General features: G+C 44.5%; 2 protein-coding genes across 2 annotated transcripts in view; both read right to left on the bottom strand.

Annotated features, from left to right (window-relative positions):
• SLC6A5 (solute carrier family 6 member 5) overlaps nt 1–3,324 on the bottom strand; it is a 29,363-nt gene extending 26,039 nt beyond the window's left edge. Inside the window, exon 1 of the mRNA XM_078781599.1 lies at nt 3,228–3,324. Within this exon, the coding sequence (XP_078637725.1) occupies nt 3,228–3,316 (89 nt within the window). The 5' untranslated portion in view covers nt 3,317–3,324. The remainder of the gene's footprint in view (nt 1–3,227) is intronic.
• A 500-nt stretch (nt 3,325–3,824) lies between these two features.
• On the bottom strand, nt 3,825–13,841 carry LOC144893058 (sodium- and chloride-dependent glycine transporter 2-like). The gene is made up of 4 exons (XM_078782680.1): nt 13,518–13,841; nt 11,212–11,347; nt 4,145–4,276; nt 3,825–4,030 (listed from the first exon to the last, which is right to left on the bottom strand). The coding sequence occupies exons 1-4, from the start codon at nt 13,827–13,829 to the stop codon at nt 3,825–3,827; spliced, it is 786 nt and encodes a 261-aa protein (XP_078638806.1). The 5' UTR covers nt 13,830–13,841.
• Nucleotides 13,842–19,554: the final 5,713 nt, after the last annotated feature.

Here is a 19,554-nt window from a genome sequence, read left to right as displayed (position 1 = left end):
GTGACACGCTGATTGTTAGGTCTGCAATGGACTTGGTCGCAAGTGTTAAATCCCCAGTTGTTGTTGTCGCCCAGGACACTGATATTTTGATATTGCTCTGCTATCATAGGCCTATCCACTGTACTAATTTCTATTTACAAGCAGATTTTGGTGGTCTTTACGACATCTCTAGCATACACATCGGAGACAAAGAAGAGTTCCTCTTCAAGTATGGCTGGTCTGGAAACGACACTGTTTCATGCATTCATGGACATACCAAATGTGCTCTCTACAAATGCAGATTTCCTGCCAGTGTCATTACTGCATTCACAAGTCCCACTTCAACCGACTCCATAATTCGAACAGCTGGATTAAAAGCCATGCAGATCACATATGGCTGTGGGGATACTCCCCTAGAAAAGTCTCGCTACATGAAGTTCAAGAAGCAAGCAGCCAAGGGCAAAATCGATCCTGACCGCCTACCACCAACGGAAGATGCAACAGCTCAACATTCCCTTCGTGTCCATCTTCAAGTTGTGGTATGGAAGCATCTTGACACCTCTATTCTTGATCCCAAAGGAAGAGGATGGGAGTTAGATTCCAACAGAAAACTGAGACCAAAAATGCTATCTGTTGGTATCGCGCCAGACAACCTTCTGAAAGTAATTTGTTGCAACTGCAAGGAAGGGGAGAGGCAATGTCAAACAATGAGATGCAGCTGCATGAAAGCTCGCATGTCGTGTGTATCTGCATGTGGAGTGTGCTGTGGGCATTGCGACAATGGAACAGATAGCATAGATGCAGAAGAAGTAATTGGTAGCGATGAAGAGGAAACAGACTGAGTATTATTAATTTGTTGTTGCCGATAGATACTGTAAGTTCTAAGTTGTGAGTAGTATTCTGCAAATTGTTGATTATAAATTCACATATACTTTACATACACAAACTATTTGACACTAATGAACTTTACCCCCCCCCCCCCCTGCTTATTTTGACCATTAACCTCGTATTTTGGTGGTGAAGAATCCATTTCATATTTAGTTTGTATCTTGGTATAATTCTGTTACTGTTACCAATATGATATTTGATATGATATTTTGGTGATAAGACGTCTATTTTTGACCTTTGACCTCATTTTCGGAGGTCAGTAATTGGTTCCATGGGTCAGTCATTATTCTATGTCATCTTCTTTCGTAATCCTGTGCATTTTGACACCAAGATCATCTATATACCATATTTTGTTGCTGAAATACAATTTTATATGATTTAGGCAGAGGTCAATGACCTTTGACCTCTAATAAAAAGGTTTCCCCAACCCCTATCCCTCCTTACTTTTTTTTGGTAGTTGTCCATACCCATACCTACCCAAATCAGTTGAAATTAGCTTCTTTTAAAATTTTTCACAAATGAACCTTAAGTTAGGGATACTACCTGTCTGTATAAAAGCAGTATTGGAACAGACTGTTATTACACCCTCTGAAGCATTATTTGGACAATATTGCACTGCAGGAAGTAGTATATTGGAAACTGGAGGAAACTCTGACAGGAAGAGGCCTGGCAGACCCAAAGCCACAACAGAATCAGAAGACAAGTTTCTGAGAGTCATCAGCTTGCATGATAGGCGCGGCTCACAAGACAACAGCTTCAAGCACAGCTTAACACTGGCGAAGGTAAGCAAGGCTCAGTTTCAACTGTGAAGAGAAGACTTTGAGCTGCAGGTTTGACAGGTCGAGTGGCAGTAAGAAAGCCATTGCTAAGATGGTAAAATGAGAAAAAGAGGCTTGCCTGGGCTATGAAGCACCACCAGTGGACTACTGAAGACTGGAAGAAGGTCTTATGGACCGATGAATCAAAATTTGAAATCTTTGGTTCGTCATGCAGGGTTTTTGTGCGCCGTCGAGTAGGTGAAAGGATGGTTCCTCCGTGTGTAAAACCAACGGTCAAACATGGGGCTCTTTTGCTGGATCCAGAGTCGGCGACTTGCACAGAGTGACTGGCACCCTGAACCAAAAGGGCTACCACAGCATTTTGCAGCGCCATTCAATACCCTCTGGTATACACCGAGTTGGTCAGGGGTTCATCCTACAGCAAGATAATGACCCTAAACACACCTCCAGGCTATGTCAAAACTACCTTCGAGGAAAAGAACAAGATGGTAGGCTTCAAATCATGGAATGGCCAGCACAGTCTCCAGACTTAAACCCCATCGAGCTGGTTTGGGATGAACTGGACAGAAGGGTGAAAGCAAAGCAACCTACAAGTGCAACACATTTGTGGGAACTTCTGCAACAGTGTTGGGAAGAACTTCCCGAACAATATTTGATTTCCATTGAAGAAAGAACGCCACGAGTGTGTTCGGCGGTTATACCTGCAAAAGGTGGCTACTTTGCTAAGTTAAAAATTTAAATTAAATTTTGTTAAACAAAATGATTCTATGATTTATTTTTTTATCTCCAATTGTTTATTTGTTCTATGCTTAATTTCAGAGTACATTGAGACATTAAACTGTGTAAATTTCAATAAAAACTGGAGAAATTGAGGTGTTCTAAAACTTTTGACCGGTAGTGTATATATATACATACAAACATATGTTTGTGTGTCAGGAGGGTGTTGGTTTGTAGAATGATAGTATAGGAGAGCAGGTGCAAAATAACAATATTAAGCTACAATATTTTATTTTACTTTTATAGAATATCCTTAATTGAACGGCAAAATAAAACAAGTCGATTGTCAGCAAAATATGTGTCATTCTTTCTTATATTTTGATGCATAAATGGTTTATATATGAAAATATAATATTTTGCGAGACCTCACGATCCCCTCCGATTACCCAAGATCCTGAGAAGTACACTGGGCTCCCCAGCACATTGTACCACATTGAAAAATTATTTGACAAATTTTAATCCAAACTTTTCTGGCTCACGTCATAGTCTTAACTTTTGATTTTTTGCAGTGCTCTACCAGCATAAATGTGCACAGCATAAGTGAACATTACCAACAAATGCACCAACAGTGGCAAGCGCACAAACTAATGCAGGTGAAATGGAGCAATAATAACAAGTGCCTGCAATTATATAAGCCATCTTTTAGTAAAATGTAACAAAGAAATGTTGAAATACATAAGATATTTTCTTCAAAAGATCTCAAAAGTCATGGAAGGGGAAAGTGGAATCAAGGGGTGTGAAAAAAGGAGGGTTCATGCAAGCGTCCTTTGCATTACTTTAACCCCACCACTTCCCCAACCTCACTTGAAGTACTCCTCGCTGCCGCTGACGCTTGTGATGTTTTCATTGGCGAAGCAAGACGTCATATTCGTGGTAGTGTTTGTGACGTTCATGTGCAGACATTGTGCTGTGAGGGGGGATATAAAAGCATTTGCCAGTGTTCTCGGTCAGTTTTGTGAACAAGTGACGTGTTCGATAAATTCCATTTCCAAGGTTATATATTTCCAATTTTCATTTCATTTATATATTTCATTTCCAATTACAATTCCAACATTTCCCAGCAACAACTTTTGTCTGTAAAAAAAAATTGACTTTTGTCCAAATTAATGGCCAGACTCGGTGGTGTAACGATGAGAGCGTCTGCTCTAAGTCTGGGAGGTCGGCGGTTCCAACCCCAGCAGTCATAGCAAAGACTTTTAAAATGGTCCTTGCTTGACATTCATCATTGAAAAAAGATGGAGAAACAACCATAGGTTGGCAACCATTGCACAGGGAACTCGTTATAACTTCCCAGGTCAGTTGAGCTTTAGAAATTCAAAATAATTACTTCATATGGATCGACTGAAAGAATGGCATTGCCCCAAAAAGTGAATCAATTTGGAAAGAATGCCTGTGATTATATCAATTATGGAATGATTGAGTGAATAACAACATACCCAAAGCACTTTCCTTGGCACGGCAAAAAGGAGTGTTCCAATCATTTGAACAGGAGCCCCAAGGCAGCACATTCGTGAAGGAAGCAAAGAGGTAGAAGAGTGTATAGCAGATAATGATGTTGTAGTAGATCGCAATTAAGATGGAGATGATCACCATGGCAACACCACAACCTGTTTGTCATTGCATATCATTAGCCGATTGTGAAATTCTGACAAGCTCGTTATTTCATGCAAATTCACTTCCAATGACAATGTTGCACCACATATTGGGAAGAAAAATAGAACCTTGCAAGGCAGGAATTGCTTTCCACACGGAAATGGGTCCCTGGCTGGCAAACTGGCCGATTGCCACCTCCATGAAGAAGATGGGAAGACCAGCAAAAGCAAGCATAGCCAAGTATGGGATGAGGAAGGCCCCTGGTGAGTCAAACATAAAAACGTCTTGCATCTTGCAATTCTCCCCCCACCCCCTCACAAACCCCATCATCAACCCACCTTCCCAAACCACAAGTACTCAGCCTCCCCTTCCCAACCCTATGGCAAAAATACCCTCCCCACAACTGCTCACCCCCCCCCCCCACCCCCTCCACACCCCTGAACCAGAACCAAAGCCTGAACCTCCAATTCACAGCTCTGTACCATACAGTGCATTCAGAAAGTATTCAGACCCATTCACTTTTTTCACATTTTGTTATGTTGCAGCCTTATGCTGAATTCGTTTAAATTCATTGTTTCCCTCATCAATCTACACTCAATACCCCATAATGACAAAGAGAAAACAGGATTTTAGAAAGTTTTGCAAATTTATTAAAAAGAAAAAACTGAAATATCACATTGACATAAGTATTCATACCCTTTGCTGTGACTCTTGAAATTTAGCTCAGGTACCTCCCATTTCTCTTGATCATCTTTGAGATGTTTCTACACCTTGATTGGAGTCCACCCGTGGTAAATTCAATTGATTGGACATGATTTGGAAAGGCACACATCTGTCTATATAAGGTGTCACAGCTGACAATGCATATCAGAGCAAAAACCAAGCCTTGAGGTCGAAGGAACTGCCTGCAGAGCTCAGAGACAGGATTGTGTCGAGGCACAGATCTGGGGAAGCCAAAAAAAATCTCTGTTGCATTGAAGGTTCCCAAGAGCACAGTGGCCTCCATAATTCTTAAATGGAAGAAGTTTGGAACAACCAGGACTCTTCCTAGAGCTGGCCGCCCAGCCAAACATAGCAATCGGGGGGAGAAGGGCCTTGGTAAGAGAGGTTAGCAAGAACCCGATGGTCACTCTGGCTGAGCTCCGGAGATCCTGTGTGGAGATGGGAGAAACTTCCAGAAGGACAACCTTCACTGCACGACTCCACCGATCTGGGCTTTATGGCAGAGTGGCCAGACGGAAGCCTCTCCTCAGTGAAAGACACATGAAAGCCCGCTTGGAGTTTGCAAAAAAGCATCTAAAGGACTCTCAGAGTGTGAGAAACAAGATTCTGTGAAACAAGACAGACAGAATGGTGCCTGAATGGGAAGCTCCTAAGCTAAATTTCAAGTGTCATAGCGAAGGGTCTGAATACTTATGTAAATGTGATATTTCAGTTTTTTCTTTTTAATAAATTTGCAAAACTTTCTAAAATCCTGTTTTCTCTTTGTCATTATGGGGTATTGAGTGTAGATTGATGAGGGAAAAAATGAATTTAAACGATTTCAGCATAAGGCTGCAATATAACACAAGAGGTTCCAGGGAACCTGAACTCAACTGGTCTATATCAATATGGTTAGAATATGCATAATAGAACCACAAACTATATAGTTTATATGTGCTAAAGAGGTACAGTAACGCTGAAGGTATCTCATGTTTAAACAGGAAACTAGAAAAAAATTGAGTTTTAAGTGAGGCATGAAAAGTAAAACTACAATTACTTTTCTCAGATTTCAGAGTTGAATTTATTTAGAAAGACTTGGTCAAACAATATACATGTATGGTATTGAATCAAGATATGTTGAATATTTCAATAGATGTGTTTGTTGTGAAAATCAACCAAATCCACAACTCGTCCCATAGATAGGTTTAATCTCAATAAGATCTTTACATCATCCTGTAAAATACACCATGCAATATATATGTCAGGATCAAGGCATCATATGAGAAAGATTGGATATATCAGTCAATGCAAGCAAGCCTAGAATATAAGTGGGTACGTACCATTCAATTCTACATGTCATTGCATAAAGTCGCAGGAGTGGCCTCGAGTCGCGGACGTCCGAGGTCTTATAGATACCGCCCAGCGGTTTAAGTGAGCATCACACCTGGGTTAAACTTTGGTACATTTTCACCACATTCTCCCCGCCGTTAGAACTATGCTGCCACTAGGCAGGAAGCGAGCGCGCGTCAGCATTAATGGGTAGAGGAAGTCATTATATCATTATTGGGGTGTCAAAGAAATATTCCTATTGATTCTTGTCTCTGCGCAATTGTTTTATGTTTCGCACTCTGTCAAAGCATCTTCAGGGCTTCCTGGAAAGCGCTATATGAAATAAATCCATTATCATTATTACAGGTCAGTCGGTCCATCCGTAACGGTCAGTGTGGCGAATTACCCTGCCAGCACAGGTTCGGAAACTACCGGGTACGACGTCCCCAAACCCGGAGTCCCCTGCTTCGGAGTAGCCGCTGGAGGCAGGTGTCGGAGGGGCACCTCAGTGCCCTCACCGCTTCAGGCAGGGGTGTATCAGGCGAAGGGAGGGACGGCAGATGTTCCCGAGGCGCACTCATAGCCTGGTTAGCAAACATGTCCGATACCGGCAGACCATGAGCCTGTGGGTCACAATAGTCTAGTCTCACAGGCCTATGTGCTGGATAAGGTGTACCTTGGGTGTGCTCGCTGTCAAGGTGTACCTTGTCGATATGCAACTCATTACATAAGGTGTACCTTGCATGTAAGGTGTACCTTGTCGAAGAGCGAATGTCCATTCGTCGCAATGCAACTCATTACAGGCAGATGTGTCGATGTGGAAGATGTGTAAATCAGTAAGCCATGTCTATTCGTCGCAATGCAACACATTACAGGAAGATGTGTCGATGTGGAAGATGTGTAAATCAGTAAGCCTCTTTACAGTAAGCTGTAACAGTAAGTAAGATTACATGACAGGAGGCCATTACAGTGTAAGTCAATTACAGTAAGTCTGTACCGGCCTAGGAGTTGTAACAGTAAGTAAGATTACATGACAGGAGGCCATTACAGTAAGTCCATTACAGTAAGTCTGTACCTGCTATGGCTCCCAAGGGTACATGGTCGATCCACGTTAGATCCATGTCATGGAATTGCCGAGGGAGAGAACCGACGAGAGCCATAACGAGAGTTACACGATACCCCGGAGTCCCCTTTTTGAAATCACGAGACTCGAGCGCCCTCTCACGGCAGCGCGTACGAATTACAAGCTCCGGCAAATAGTTTTACAAGCAAAACGTTTGCCACGAGTGCCCTCCGAAGGCTGCCCGAACGACCGGCATGGCAGATTACGACGATGCACAAAACGAGCGAAATGCGCCTTCCCAGCGAAGCGCGCAGAATCTCCGCATTCCCGTCCTGCAGCACAGCGCTCAGAGGATCTGAGAAGATCGGCTATACCGGCTACCGGCTACCGAGAGAACGTCCCGGATGGATTGTATCCATGGCCCATCCTATTGACTATGCGGCTATACCGGCTACCGTCCCGGAGGGATTGTCCCGGATGGATTGAGAAAACGTCGAGATCGAGAAATGGAAAACGTCCCGGATGGATTGGCCATCCATGGCCCGTCCTATCGACATACTGAGAGGATATACCGAGAGGATGGCCCGGATGGATGGATCGACATACCGAGAGGATGGCCCGGATGGATGGACCATCATCTCACCCCCTCACTCATCCATCCCTCCCCCCCCCCCCCCCCCCCCCCGTTGTTAATTTTGAGATAGCAGCCGCGCACCGCGTACCGAAGTCGAGCGACCTTCACAGTCTGGGTCAGAGGGAACGCAAACAGGCAGCGGCCGGGCGAGGCGTCTTTTCAGTCTCGAAATGTGTCGTGGAGGCGAGCCAAGAGACCTGTCCTAGAAGCAACAAGCCCAGAGTCAAGGGCGATCCGGCGGGCCGGTGCCCACGTGGCTTGCTCAGGAGACAAGGGAGTCGGGCGCAACGCTCAATGTTACCGTCTCATGGGGGTCACCGTGCACTCCCAAATGCCCCGTGCCTTATCGATTAACGGCATAAGTCCTCGATGTTGGCTAGTCGCCCTCGAAGGTCGCCACGTTATGACACGCACTTTCGGGCAGGGGCGGTCAGATTGAGTATTTCTGCTATCTGTAGAGGTACCCAGGTAGACGAACTCAGGTAGACGTACTCTGATGACGCAAGCGCGGGAAGCAGTTAATGGCGCTGTAGAGCAAACGCGTGATTTAGTCGATGACGTCATCAATTGGTTCGGGCGCGTGCGGGCGGGTTTGACGGCGAGTTCCAGCTGAGCGGTATTCCCAGAAGGAGTAAAGTAGCACACCGAAATCTATAGTCTCGCGTCCATTGGGCACCAGCATTCGAGCAGGCTCGAGATTGGTGTACGAAATACGAACCCGGCCGACGAGTGAAATGTATTATCTAGGGCGCACTGCGTACGAGGGAAACCGAAAGTCAAGCTCGGCCCGTTGATCAAGTGCGGCTCGCCGAGTCGAGAGGGCGAGCACGCCGAGTCGAGAGGGCGAGCACGCCGAGTCGAGAGGGCGAGCACGCCGAGTCGAGTGGGCGAGCATGCTTGGCAGCGATAAACTGCACGACCTGAAGTAGCGTCTCGTTTGTTAGCTTTCGGGTCAAAGGATCGAATACATATCATGCCCTGAAGTAGCGTCTCGTTTGTTTAGCTTTCGGGTCAAAGGATCGAATACATATCACGCCCTGAATACATATCACGCCCTGAAGTAGCGTCTCGTTTGTGTAGCTTTCGGGCCGTGTTTTGTCCGGAGTTTTAGACATAGTTAGTCATATAGAATACATATGGTATACGATCATCTATCATAAGCATAAGCCCGAGTGCCGTGAAAGGCTATGAAGGTCCCGCTCGACGTCCTTAGAAACTCATCCGTGCTGCGGCGAGTCCTCGAATGGTGCCAAGCGAGCCTCCATTGAGGCGATTCCGGGCAGCGGAGTTCGCCGGCCTCGTTGAGTAGCCACATGTAGGTGGGATTTTGACGAGCCGCGATCAGAATCGCCGGCCTCGCAGAGTGGTGCCCGCGAAGGGCGCAGTGCGCGATTTGCGCGTAGGAGGTGATTCCCCCGAGCAGCGATTGGTCGGGTTGTGCCCGCGATGGGGCAGTGCGCGATTCGTGTGTAGGAGGTGATTCCGACGTGCAGCGATTGGAATCGCCGGCCTCGCAGAGTGGTGCCCGCGATGGGCGCAGCGTGCGGCTTCGCGTAGGAGGAGGTGATTCCGAGCAGCGATCGGAATCGTAGGCCTCACGGAGTAGTGCACGCGACGGTTGCAGCGTGCAGCGTCGCGTGGGAGGAGGTGATTCCGAGCAGCGATCGGAATCGTAGGCCTCACAGAGTAGTGCACGCGACGGGTGCAGCACGCACGATTCGCGCGTGGAGGTGCTTCCGAGCAGCGATCGGTCGGGCACAGTGTAGTGCACGCGACGGGTGCCGCGCGCGCGATTTGCGCGTGGAGGTGCTTCCGAGCAGCGATCGGTCGGGTAGGCCGGCCGAGTGCCGCATGACAGTCAAGGGAGTCGTGAACACTCGCGTGGACATCTCATCTCGGGCCGAGGCATGCAAATCAGTTGGTCGGGTAGGCCGTCGGCTCCAAGCGGGTCCGTCGTTCCGACGGGGTTTCGGCCGCAGGACGTTGCCCAGTAGCATCGTTCTCCAGGCATCTTGCCGGAGTCCGTCACGCCTGCTCCGGCGTTCGGGCCTCAGGAGAGCAGTTCGCGCTTTGACGACGCGGTCCCGCAAAAGGCTTGCGAGGTCCCATCGCATCCGGTCCTTTCGAAGCAGACCGGCAGCGAGAGTAGTCGGAGCTCCGTAGCTGGAGCTAGCTCGACGGGTCCTCCGCCGGTCATTCCTCTCCGAGGTGGGCCTCGCAGGAGCGCGGAGAATGTCGGTAAACGCTCGTCTGAGATCTGCATTCATCCGGCCATCGCCAGACTCGTGTCCCACCATTTCCGTAGATCTTATTGAGATTAAGTGTTGTGAAAATCAACCAAATCCACAACTCGTCCCATAGATAGGTTTAATCTCAATAAGATCTTTACATCATCCTGTAAAATACACCATGCAATATATATGTCAGGATCAAGGCATCATATGAGAAAGATTGGATATATCAGTCAATGCAAGCAAGCCTAGAATATAAGTGGGTACGTACCATTCAATTCTACATGTCATTGTATAAAGTCGCAGGAGTGGCCTCGAGTCGCGGACGTCCGAGGTCTTATAGACACCGCCCAGCGGTTTAAGTGAGCATCACACCTGGGTTCAACTTTGGTACATTTTCACCACAGTGTTCAACAGGGTTTAAGTATTCATTCATCAAATCCCAAATGCAATCCCAAACTAGTTTATGTCTTAAAGATGCTGCTTAACAAGTTTCATCAAAATTGATCAATATTTGTGACTTTTAGAGCGTAGACGTCGAATTGTTTACAGACGACAGACAGACAGACAGACGACAGACGGACGACGAACACTGGGTGTCGACAAAAACTCAGCTGGACATAGTCCAGTTGAGTTTAAAATGTGAAAAAAGTGAAGGGATCTGAATACTTTCTGAATGCACTGTATAGTATATATAAATTCAGAATATATTCTAAAGTTCACATTACATCCACAACCTTACTATGGCTAATATATATATATATATAAATAATTTTGTCATGAACATCAATCTTTTTCCAAGCCACGGAAAGGTAAATATTTACTATAACAAGGAACAGAGTGTAGTCTAAGTTGACCATGTCTTCTCAACAGTGAATGAATAATACTCCATAGTTTATAGGTTGAAAAACCAGACTCTTCTTCATAACACCTCGTCCCATTGTACGCAGGGGTAGGAAAATCATAAATTTGGAATGATTCCTCCAAATCTTAGAGGAACTGCATGAGCAGGCATGTAATATTCCATTGGAGCTGATTAAGGGAGGAAGCTGTAAAAAAGACAAGCTTTCAATTTCCATTTTGGACAGACAGAATGAGGGTTTAGTGCTGGGTGGTGTAGTTTCTCAAGCGAGTAATCATGAAATGGAAAAAAAGAAAGAAGAAACCAGATATAATGTGGATGGAAAGTCAAGAATGTAAGTTAAGGAAAATGGGGCGAGTTGTGGAGATACTGACCTCCCCCATTGCGAAAAGCGAGGTAAGGAAACCTCCAAACGTTCCCCAGTCCTACTGCATAGCCCACCATGGACAAGATGAAATCCATCTTGTTGGACCAGTTCCCCCTTGCTTGGTTCTCATCTCCTGCATCACTCTGAAAAATAAATAACAATTCGAAAAGGAGCAGAATTACTTCAATTGAAAAAAGTTATAAAATACCGACAAAATAATGAAATTTAAAGTAACTTTTGTTTGATTAGCCCATACAGCACGAGTATAAATAGGCCTTATAAGTGGGTACGTATGGCAGCGAGCAGCGCTGTCTAATCATCAGCGATGGCAGCAGGTACGGTACATCAGGTACATCACGTACGGTACGAGGTACATCAGGTACATCAGGTACATCAGGTACATCAGGTACATCATCAGGTACATCAGGTACGGTACATCAGGTACATCACGTACGGTACGGTACGGTACGATGGCAGCAGGTACATCAGGTACGTATGGCAGCGAGCAGCGCTGCCATCGCTGTCTAATCATCTGCTGGGCAGCATGGGAAGGCCGGGTCTTGCAATCGCTCCTGTGTTTCTTTCATTTACCATTTTGCTTTTTTCACCAATGTTTTAACAATCCTTTATTAAGAAAACATGGAAAACACAAACTCAGAAATTTTCCTTTTTTTTTTTTGAGGTGTTGTTTTTGTTAAGATTAGTTCGAGTACAAAGCAGATGCTTTGTAGTTGTACTTGCATTTGGACAAGGAAGTACTTTCTTCTTATGTAATTATTTTTTCCTGCAATAAAAGACCCTTCTCCGACGCCCCCTCCGGCCACCCCTCTCGTTAGAAAGTACAGATCTGCTTTTTTAAGTGTTTACTTTCTATTTATCTTCTTGTTATCCGGTTGAATTCGATTGTACAGGGTGAGTCGTAACCAGCAGACGTGTGGCTTCACTGCTGGTGATGGAAGCGTGACCATTATGGGATTGAAATGGAGCCACATTCTGTCCATCTTTGGGAAGTTAATTCAATGGACACGTGATTAACTTCACCTGATTATGAGTGTGAGATCATACCCTGCACAGCGCATGTGCGGACCTGAGTAGCAATGGGTCATCAGAAAGCTTCTCGATTGGTCCTGGTGTATTGAGGTCCACACTGAACTCGAGAGATAGGGATAGAGAGAAAAAATGGGAGTGAAGTCCTTGTGGAGCTAGGACCCATGGTGGTGTTTCCTTGCTAGACAGATCATAACTACAAGATCTGTGACAGCAACTGATCCGACTCCTGTTTCAAGCTGTGACAAGTGCTGCTGAGGCCTGTGCCTTGTAATGCACCACTGCGATCATGACTTGGAGAGCAAAGAATCCAATGAGGACAGACATTCCCCGTTTTGAATAAACAAATTACATTTCATGTCACACTTGTACAAAAGATCTTCATTAGCCAGGTACTCTGACACGTTGTGGTGATGCGTTGTGGACATCTTCACATGACCGCAGTGTCCTCAACCCCCCGCACTTCCCATGCTTTCCGATTTTGAGACAATGATTCAGCCAAAAGGATCTCATCATTCATAAGTCAACGCAGGCTGATTGCCTCTCAGATGGTGTGTAGGCATGTCACAATGTATAAACACAATTGCCTAAATAGGATTGCTTTTCACTCGCTTGCCCGAAGCAACAAAAATGACGCATTATATTTTCATCTATCTGACTGCAATTCATTCGGACTACAGATATGATAATAAATGTTTGTTTATTTTTAGGGTTCCATGTCATTAATTCCACAAAACCATCCCTGCCCAATGATCCCGTTATTATGGTCCTGTTGAACAAAATAATGATTTGGAGTGCTGGTTGGTTTGTACATCGAGATGGAATGGCAAACGTGGCTCTTTTAATGTGGTAATTTAGGCATTTTGATCAATAATATTCATTAGAAATACAGAACAGCCCAATAGATGCTGGGAATTCAATAAACACACAAAATTTTTTTATGGTGTTTTGTGTTTTTTGAATACGGAGCTTCAACTGGCCTCTTCTGTGTTTATAATGATATGACAAGCTCAAAAATTGTGGTTTCCTGAATGAGCTAGAATGAACCGCTCCGCTATTAAAAATGAAGACTTGTCAGTGGTAGTGTCGGCTTTCAGATGTCATGTGAAGCAGAAATAATGACCAAAAGCAACCCTTCACGCACACACACACACACACACACACACACACACACACACACACACACACACACACACACACACACACACTCTTTAGGATTCACAGCTGTAATGAATATTCAGCAAGGCGCAATCCGCATCATCTCACCATCTTACGAGTCATGATGCTCGATAACATGGTCACGCTGCCTCGGGCACCCGTCAAGGTGGTACTTCCTCCATGCCATGCCTCGCCACCTTCACGCCATGACACGATGCTGGCTTTCTGTCGGCAAGATCCTCTATGCCCATCGGCCGGAGGACAGTCCTCCGAGAACGTGACCGGATGTGCCATAGCATGAGGAAGGTGGCTGGCAGAGCCATCGCTGTCTATCATACAAGACGATGGGCTGTTCTTTGGACCGTCGGGGTTGGGATCGAAGTTACTAGATGGACCTCTTTCTTCATCTGTTCCCAACATCTCTGGGTTACGCTAGACCTGCTCGGAGACAAGGGGTAAGGGGTAAGATTCAGGAAGTGAGGTTAATGTCCTCCAAACAAAACTTGTACATACATTTTATCATTGTTATTATTTTTGTTTTGTTTACAGAGTCAATGCTCGTGAAAGAGCAAGAACTCGGAACGGATCAGGACGCAACAGGAAGGAACGGTAGAGAGGGATGGGGTAAACACCAACAGCAGAGTTGAAAGACAAAATAGAGGGAGACTTGGACAAGCAATGAGTGTGGGGAGGAATGAGGGGTAGGAAAGGATGCATGGGGTGGACAAGATGGATATTCTCAGGAAGAAAAACTGAAAACTTGGGGGGGGAGTATAAGGGCAGAGGGAGTAATCGGTACTCCTCATAGATTTGGATACAAATGTGTCGGCTGCCATCCGTTTAGTCGCCTGGAGCCACATTTCATGAAAACCTCCACATCCGCAAGTCGTCAGGCTCCAGTGCCTCCAATTTGCCTCAACCTTTGTCCTACGTCGGACCCTCCGCAGCAAGGTTACATCACGTTGTCCTCGAAATTAATTGAGAGATCATAACGTCCATTTTCTAACCGGAATTAAACAGTGAGTTACGATTTTTAAACTTCATAACGGTGTAATGAGGAACGCGCAATGCAATTTGCAGATCCCGTGGTGTTCAGTCAACCAGAGAACTATCGGGTCTTCAAATGAAGGTCCATCATCAAACACGCGTTGCAAATGCGCTGCCTTGTTGGTAGGCAGAGCGTGACGTACAACTTCATCGGTCTACGAAGATAATGCGCCCATTTGGAAGCGCTGATTCGATAAAGGCTTGAAGAATTGCGCTGTGGAAGAAGGAGAATAAATAAAAGAAGATGATGCTCATGCGCAAATCAGCAAGTGCGGAGCAACGACAACGGTGGACTCCAACCCAGTGAGTTTAAATGCCACCAGTGGAATAATTTAATACGGAGACAAATATGAACAGATTAGTTGTGAGTGAAGCTATAGTGAAGGCAACCATGGTTACCCTGCCTCCACAAGGATTGGCTGTCCAACCCCCAATTTTTGCTTCTCTCTCTCGCTAATCACTGGAAACGGTAGAATCCTTTGAGCTTCAAGGCCTATCTCTCACAGCCAGTCATGTTTCATGTCACCTGCTTCTCACCCACCGCAGCCAATATTGATGGCATCTCAGTTTTATAATCTCTTCACTTCTGGCCTCTCTTCACTTTGTTCCTCACCCGCTCGCACCCCAAATTGGATCGCACATGTTCTTCGGGAAACCCAGATATGGCTTCCTCCCCCTAGTCTCTTCTCATTTCTGGAACTTCCATCGTGCTTCAAGAATGTCACCCCAAGCTTTGTCCCATGCCCACCCATGATCTCTTCTATCTCACTGACTATCAACTTCAACTTCAACAACTTTTATTATTTTTTCACACACGTAATTGTATTTTGGAATAAAATATGTAAATATATATATATATTATAAAACAGGAGTGTCCGTCCGTCCGTCTGTCCAGCCCCAAACTACTCCCACTCCAATTTATGGTTATATGTATATATATATATATATATATATATATATATATATATATATATATATATATATATATATATATATATATATATATATATATATATATGTATATATATATATATATATATATATATATATATATGTATACATATATATATATATATATATATATATATATATATATATATATATGTATACATATATATATATAAATATATATATATATATATATATATATATATATATAGGTTTAAACTTCATCCTCTTCATTCATGTCAACCACTTGGTCGTGTTGTGTCCGTGACTTTTGCCTGCTTGTATCTTCGCCAGAGGAGAGAGTATTACATTTCAATCTGTTTGTTTGTCGTCTTTCTGTCTGTCTGTGTCTGTCTGCACAGAATGTGCTAACGAAGCCACAAACTCCACTTCGTGGTGGCCAGTATTCCACGTTATCCTTTTTCAACACAGTACCTCTATAAAGTATGCACAATTAGATTGTGAGTACGTCTATAAAGTACGTACTATAAAACCACACGAACGCCTCACAAAACAGGTCCTGGTGAAGGTCCGCAATATTTTGCTCTTTCGAGTTCCCCTTTGAGCCACCGTCAATATCGCTGTCATTTCACTCTTCCACATGCCTCGACTTCTGCAGAAATAACACCGGACGTTAGTCAGAGCTTTCAATCACATTGTTCCAACCAGTGCGACACTTAGCGGTTAGGGTGCCGGCTTGGGATCCTAGGATCCTCGGTTCGAATCCCGGTCGATCGCTGAATTAGTGCCAGCGGGGTTGACTCGGCCTGTCATCCTTCCGAGGTCGGCTAATTGAGTACCAGTTCACTGGTAATTCCCTGTGTGTCGCAAAAGGCGACTAACAGGGTTGGCGGCAGGAATGGTATCCGGCCATAAAACATTGCTTCAAAAAGGGGACCAAGGTGCCCGGAAAAGGACCAACCCCTGCTCTGCGGGGGAAAATGGCCTCGAAAGGTCGTTCCAACCAGTGCGACACAATCTGTCCCAAGGATCATTCGTTGTTTTGCTGAAGATGACATCTGTGAAATATCCTGTCAAAGCTGGAGCATCTTCTTATTGGAAGTCGAGGACCATAACAGAGTAACCCCGGGGCTTTTGCAACTAATGGTGGACAAAGCCATAAGAGGGAATTGAGTTCCTTTAGGGTGAGTTGTTCAAACATTTCGCATCATTTTCTATCTTGCCTGGAAAATGCACAACATTTTTCACTGAAAGCACCAAAGACTTTTCACAAATCAATCGTATCTCTTCGGATTGTACTCTGCATGAGGAATGATGCATTCCGCCATCAAAGGCGGATGGAGGTTATGTTTTTATTCCTGTTTGTCTGTCTGTGAGCAGGATATCTCAAAAAGTTATGGACATATTCGGATGAAACTTTGGGGACAGGTTGGGTGTGTAACAAGGACAAATTCATTCGATTTTGGTGAAGATAAGGATCAGGATACTATGATTTTTAAGTGATTCTTCAGCATTGGGAGGTGGGGGGAAATTATATATCGCAAGGTATCTCAAAATGTTGTGGACAAAAACAGACAAATTCTGACTAAACCTGGTGAATGAGTTGGGTAGGTGACAAAAGCTTTTGATTAGCTTTTGGTTCAGGTCTGGATCCAGATCCGGCCTATCAGTGGGATACAAAACTCAGCCTGGCGGAGGTATGCGCTCTACCGAGAGTGCTGCTCTCGTTCCTTCATATTATGAATACATGGTGTGTGTGTGTGTGTGTGTGTGTGTGTGTGTGTGTGTGTGTGTGTGTGTGTGTGTGTGTGTTTGCGTTTACATGCACAAGTGTGTTTCTTGAATTCCTCATTTACAACTTCAAGGCATTGCATAAGCTCCTCAATAACTTCAATTCGAGTGTTTTGGTGAATTCCCTAAATTGCAACTTAGAAGAAACTTGGAATATATGAATGTTCTGATGTGATTGTTCTTTAGCTTACAGTATAAATATTATCATGCTGATGTAAAACGTCATTGTGTTATGCTCATTACCTTTCTATCTGCAGTGGCGTGAACAGGAAGGGCTTTCCTGGTGTGTCCTGAAACTGTCCCAACAAAAATATGTATTCATCCCTCCACCACCTCACTTTCCCTCTCTCAGAAATATTAGCCTTCATAGAGAACAAGCACATAACCGGGTTTCATCGGGCTGTTCTAAGTGAATTCGTTTGCAATATAACGTAGAATATTTTGGGAGTTTGACAGGAATCTCCTTTAACAGCATAAAGACAGGGGCCCTTAGAAATTCCCCAGGGTATTTTGGGTCTACAAGGTATTTGCGGTCTAAAGGGTCTTTTGGGTCTTTGTGGTCTTTTGGGTGTTCATGGTCTTTAAGGGTCTTCATGGTATTTTACGCTGTTGGTGCCTTTAAGGGTTTTCAGAGTATTTTGGGTCTTCAGAGTCCTCGTGGTCTTGAGTCCTCTGGGTCTTTTGGGTCCTTGGGGTATTTTGCTTCCTCTGGGTCTTTGGGGTATTTAAGGGTTTTTATGGGGTCTTTGTGGATTTTTGGGTATTTAAAGGTGTTCAGGGTCTTTTGGTTCTTTTGAGTCATCTGAGTCTTTTGGGGTCCTCATGGGCTTTTGGGTTTTTGGGGTATTTAAGGGTCATCATGATCATTTGGGTGTTCAGGGTCATTAAGGATCTTTTCGATCATTGAGGTCTTTGGGGTCTTTTGGGTCTTTAGGATCGTTGGGTTATTTTGGGTCTTCAGGGTTTTTTGGGTCTTTGGGGTTTTTAAGGGTCTTCATGGTCTTCTAGGTCTTTTGGGTATGTTGGGTGTTCGGGGTCCTTGGGGTATTTTAGGTCCTCACATTCTTTTGGGTATTATATATACATATTAGGTCACTGTTTTCATCCTGCATGTATAGTTACTGGGTATGTTTATTCACATTTTCACTCAGCAGGGACATTTGGTGAAATTTAGCAAGCAACCTGCAGTGGGGTGTTCATCAGTTCCATGATTAAACATGAGGATTACATTTGTATGCCAATTCCACAGTGGAACATAAAGATCAACATGATATTCCATCAAAAAAGCTGACGATTAACCTCTTATTCTTTAAGCATACATCATGAAGATCAACTCGGTATTTCCTTCATGGAACATGAAGATTAACTCGGTATTCCATGAGCGGAGAACATGAAGATTAACTCGGTATTCCATCATATAACATGAATATTAACTCGGAATTCTATCACAGAACATGAAGAATAACTCGGTATTCCATCACATAACATGAAGATTAACTCGGTATTCCATCACAGAACATGAAGATTAACTCGGTATTCCATCACAGAACATGAAGCTTAACTCGGTATTCGATCATATAACATGAATATTAACTCGGAATTCTATCACAGAACATGAAGATTAACTCGGTATTCCATCACATAACATGAAGATTAACTCGGTATTCCATCTGTTATGGGGTCCTCCCCTATCCCCTGGTCTCGGTAAACCTCCGAACCCCGAGAGGGTTGCCGGCAGAGAGATATGTTATCCTTGGTTGAAATCAATCAATAATTGATCAATAATTGATCAAGAATGAAATCAATCAATAATCAATAATCTCTGCTCACCAAACTCTCCTCTGTTGGTATCCATGGAAATCTCCACGCATGGCTGGCGGACTTTCTCTCTAGTCGTAGTCAACGTGTGGCCCTGAATGGGTTTCTCTCATCTCCTCTTCCTGTTCAGGCTGGAGTTCCCCAAGGCAGTGTTCTGGGCCCTGTGCTTTTTCTGGTCTTCATCAATGATCTCTCCGACTCTCTTGAAAATCCTCTCTATCTCTTTGCTGATGACTCTACTCTCTGTCGCTCCATTCTTCATCCCTCAGATCGGCAGTCTGCAGCCTCCTCACTCTCTGCAGACCTGGACAAAATCACAGACTGGGCAAACAAGTGGAACATGTCTTTCAATCCTGACAAATCTCACACTCTTACGATGTCTCTCCGAAAAGACCGACTGGACAACCCTCCCATCTACTTTCTGAATAATCCTCTCCAAGAAGTTCTGTCACTCAAACTTTTGGGTCTCACTATCTGCCATGATCTTTCCTGGGAAAACCACATTTCAAATCTGGCCTCCAAAGCCAGTCGCCGACTGGGCATCCTCCGTCGTGCGAAGTCCTTCCTTGGCACACCTGAG

Source organism: Myxine glutinosa, chromosome 7 (assembly GCF_964187855.1).
Source record: "Myxine glutinosa chromosome 7, kmMyxGlut1.1, whole genome shotgun sequence".
NCBI classification, from domain to species: Eukaryota; Metazoa; Chordata; class Myxini; order Myxiniformes; family Myxinidae; genus Myxine; species Myxine glutinosa.
Note: the sequence above shows the minus strand (reverse complement) of the source record. Positions and strands in the feature narration are given on the sequence as shown.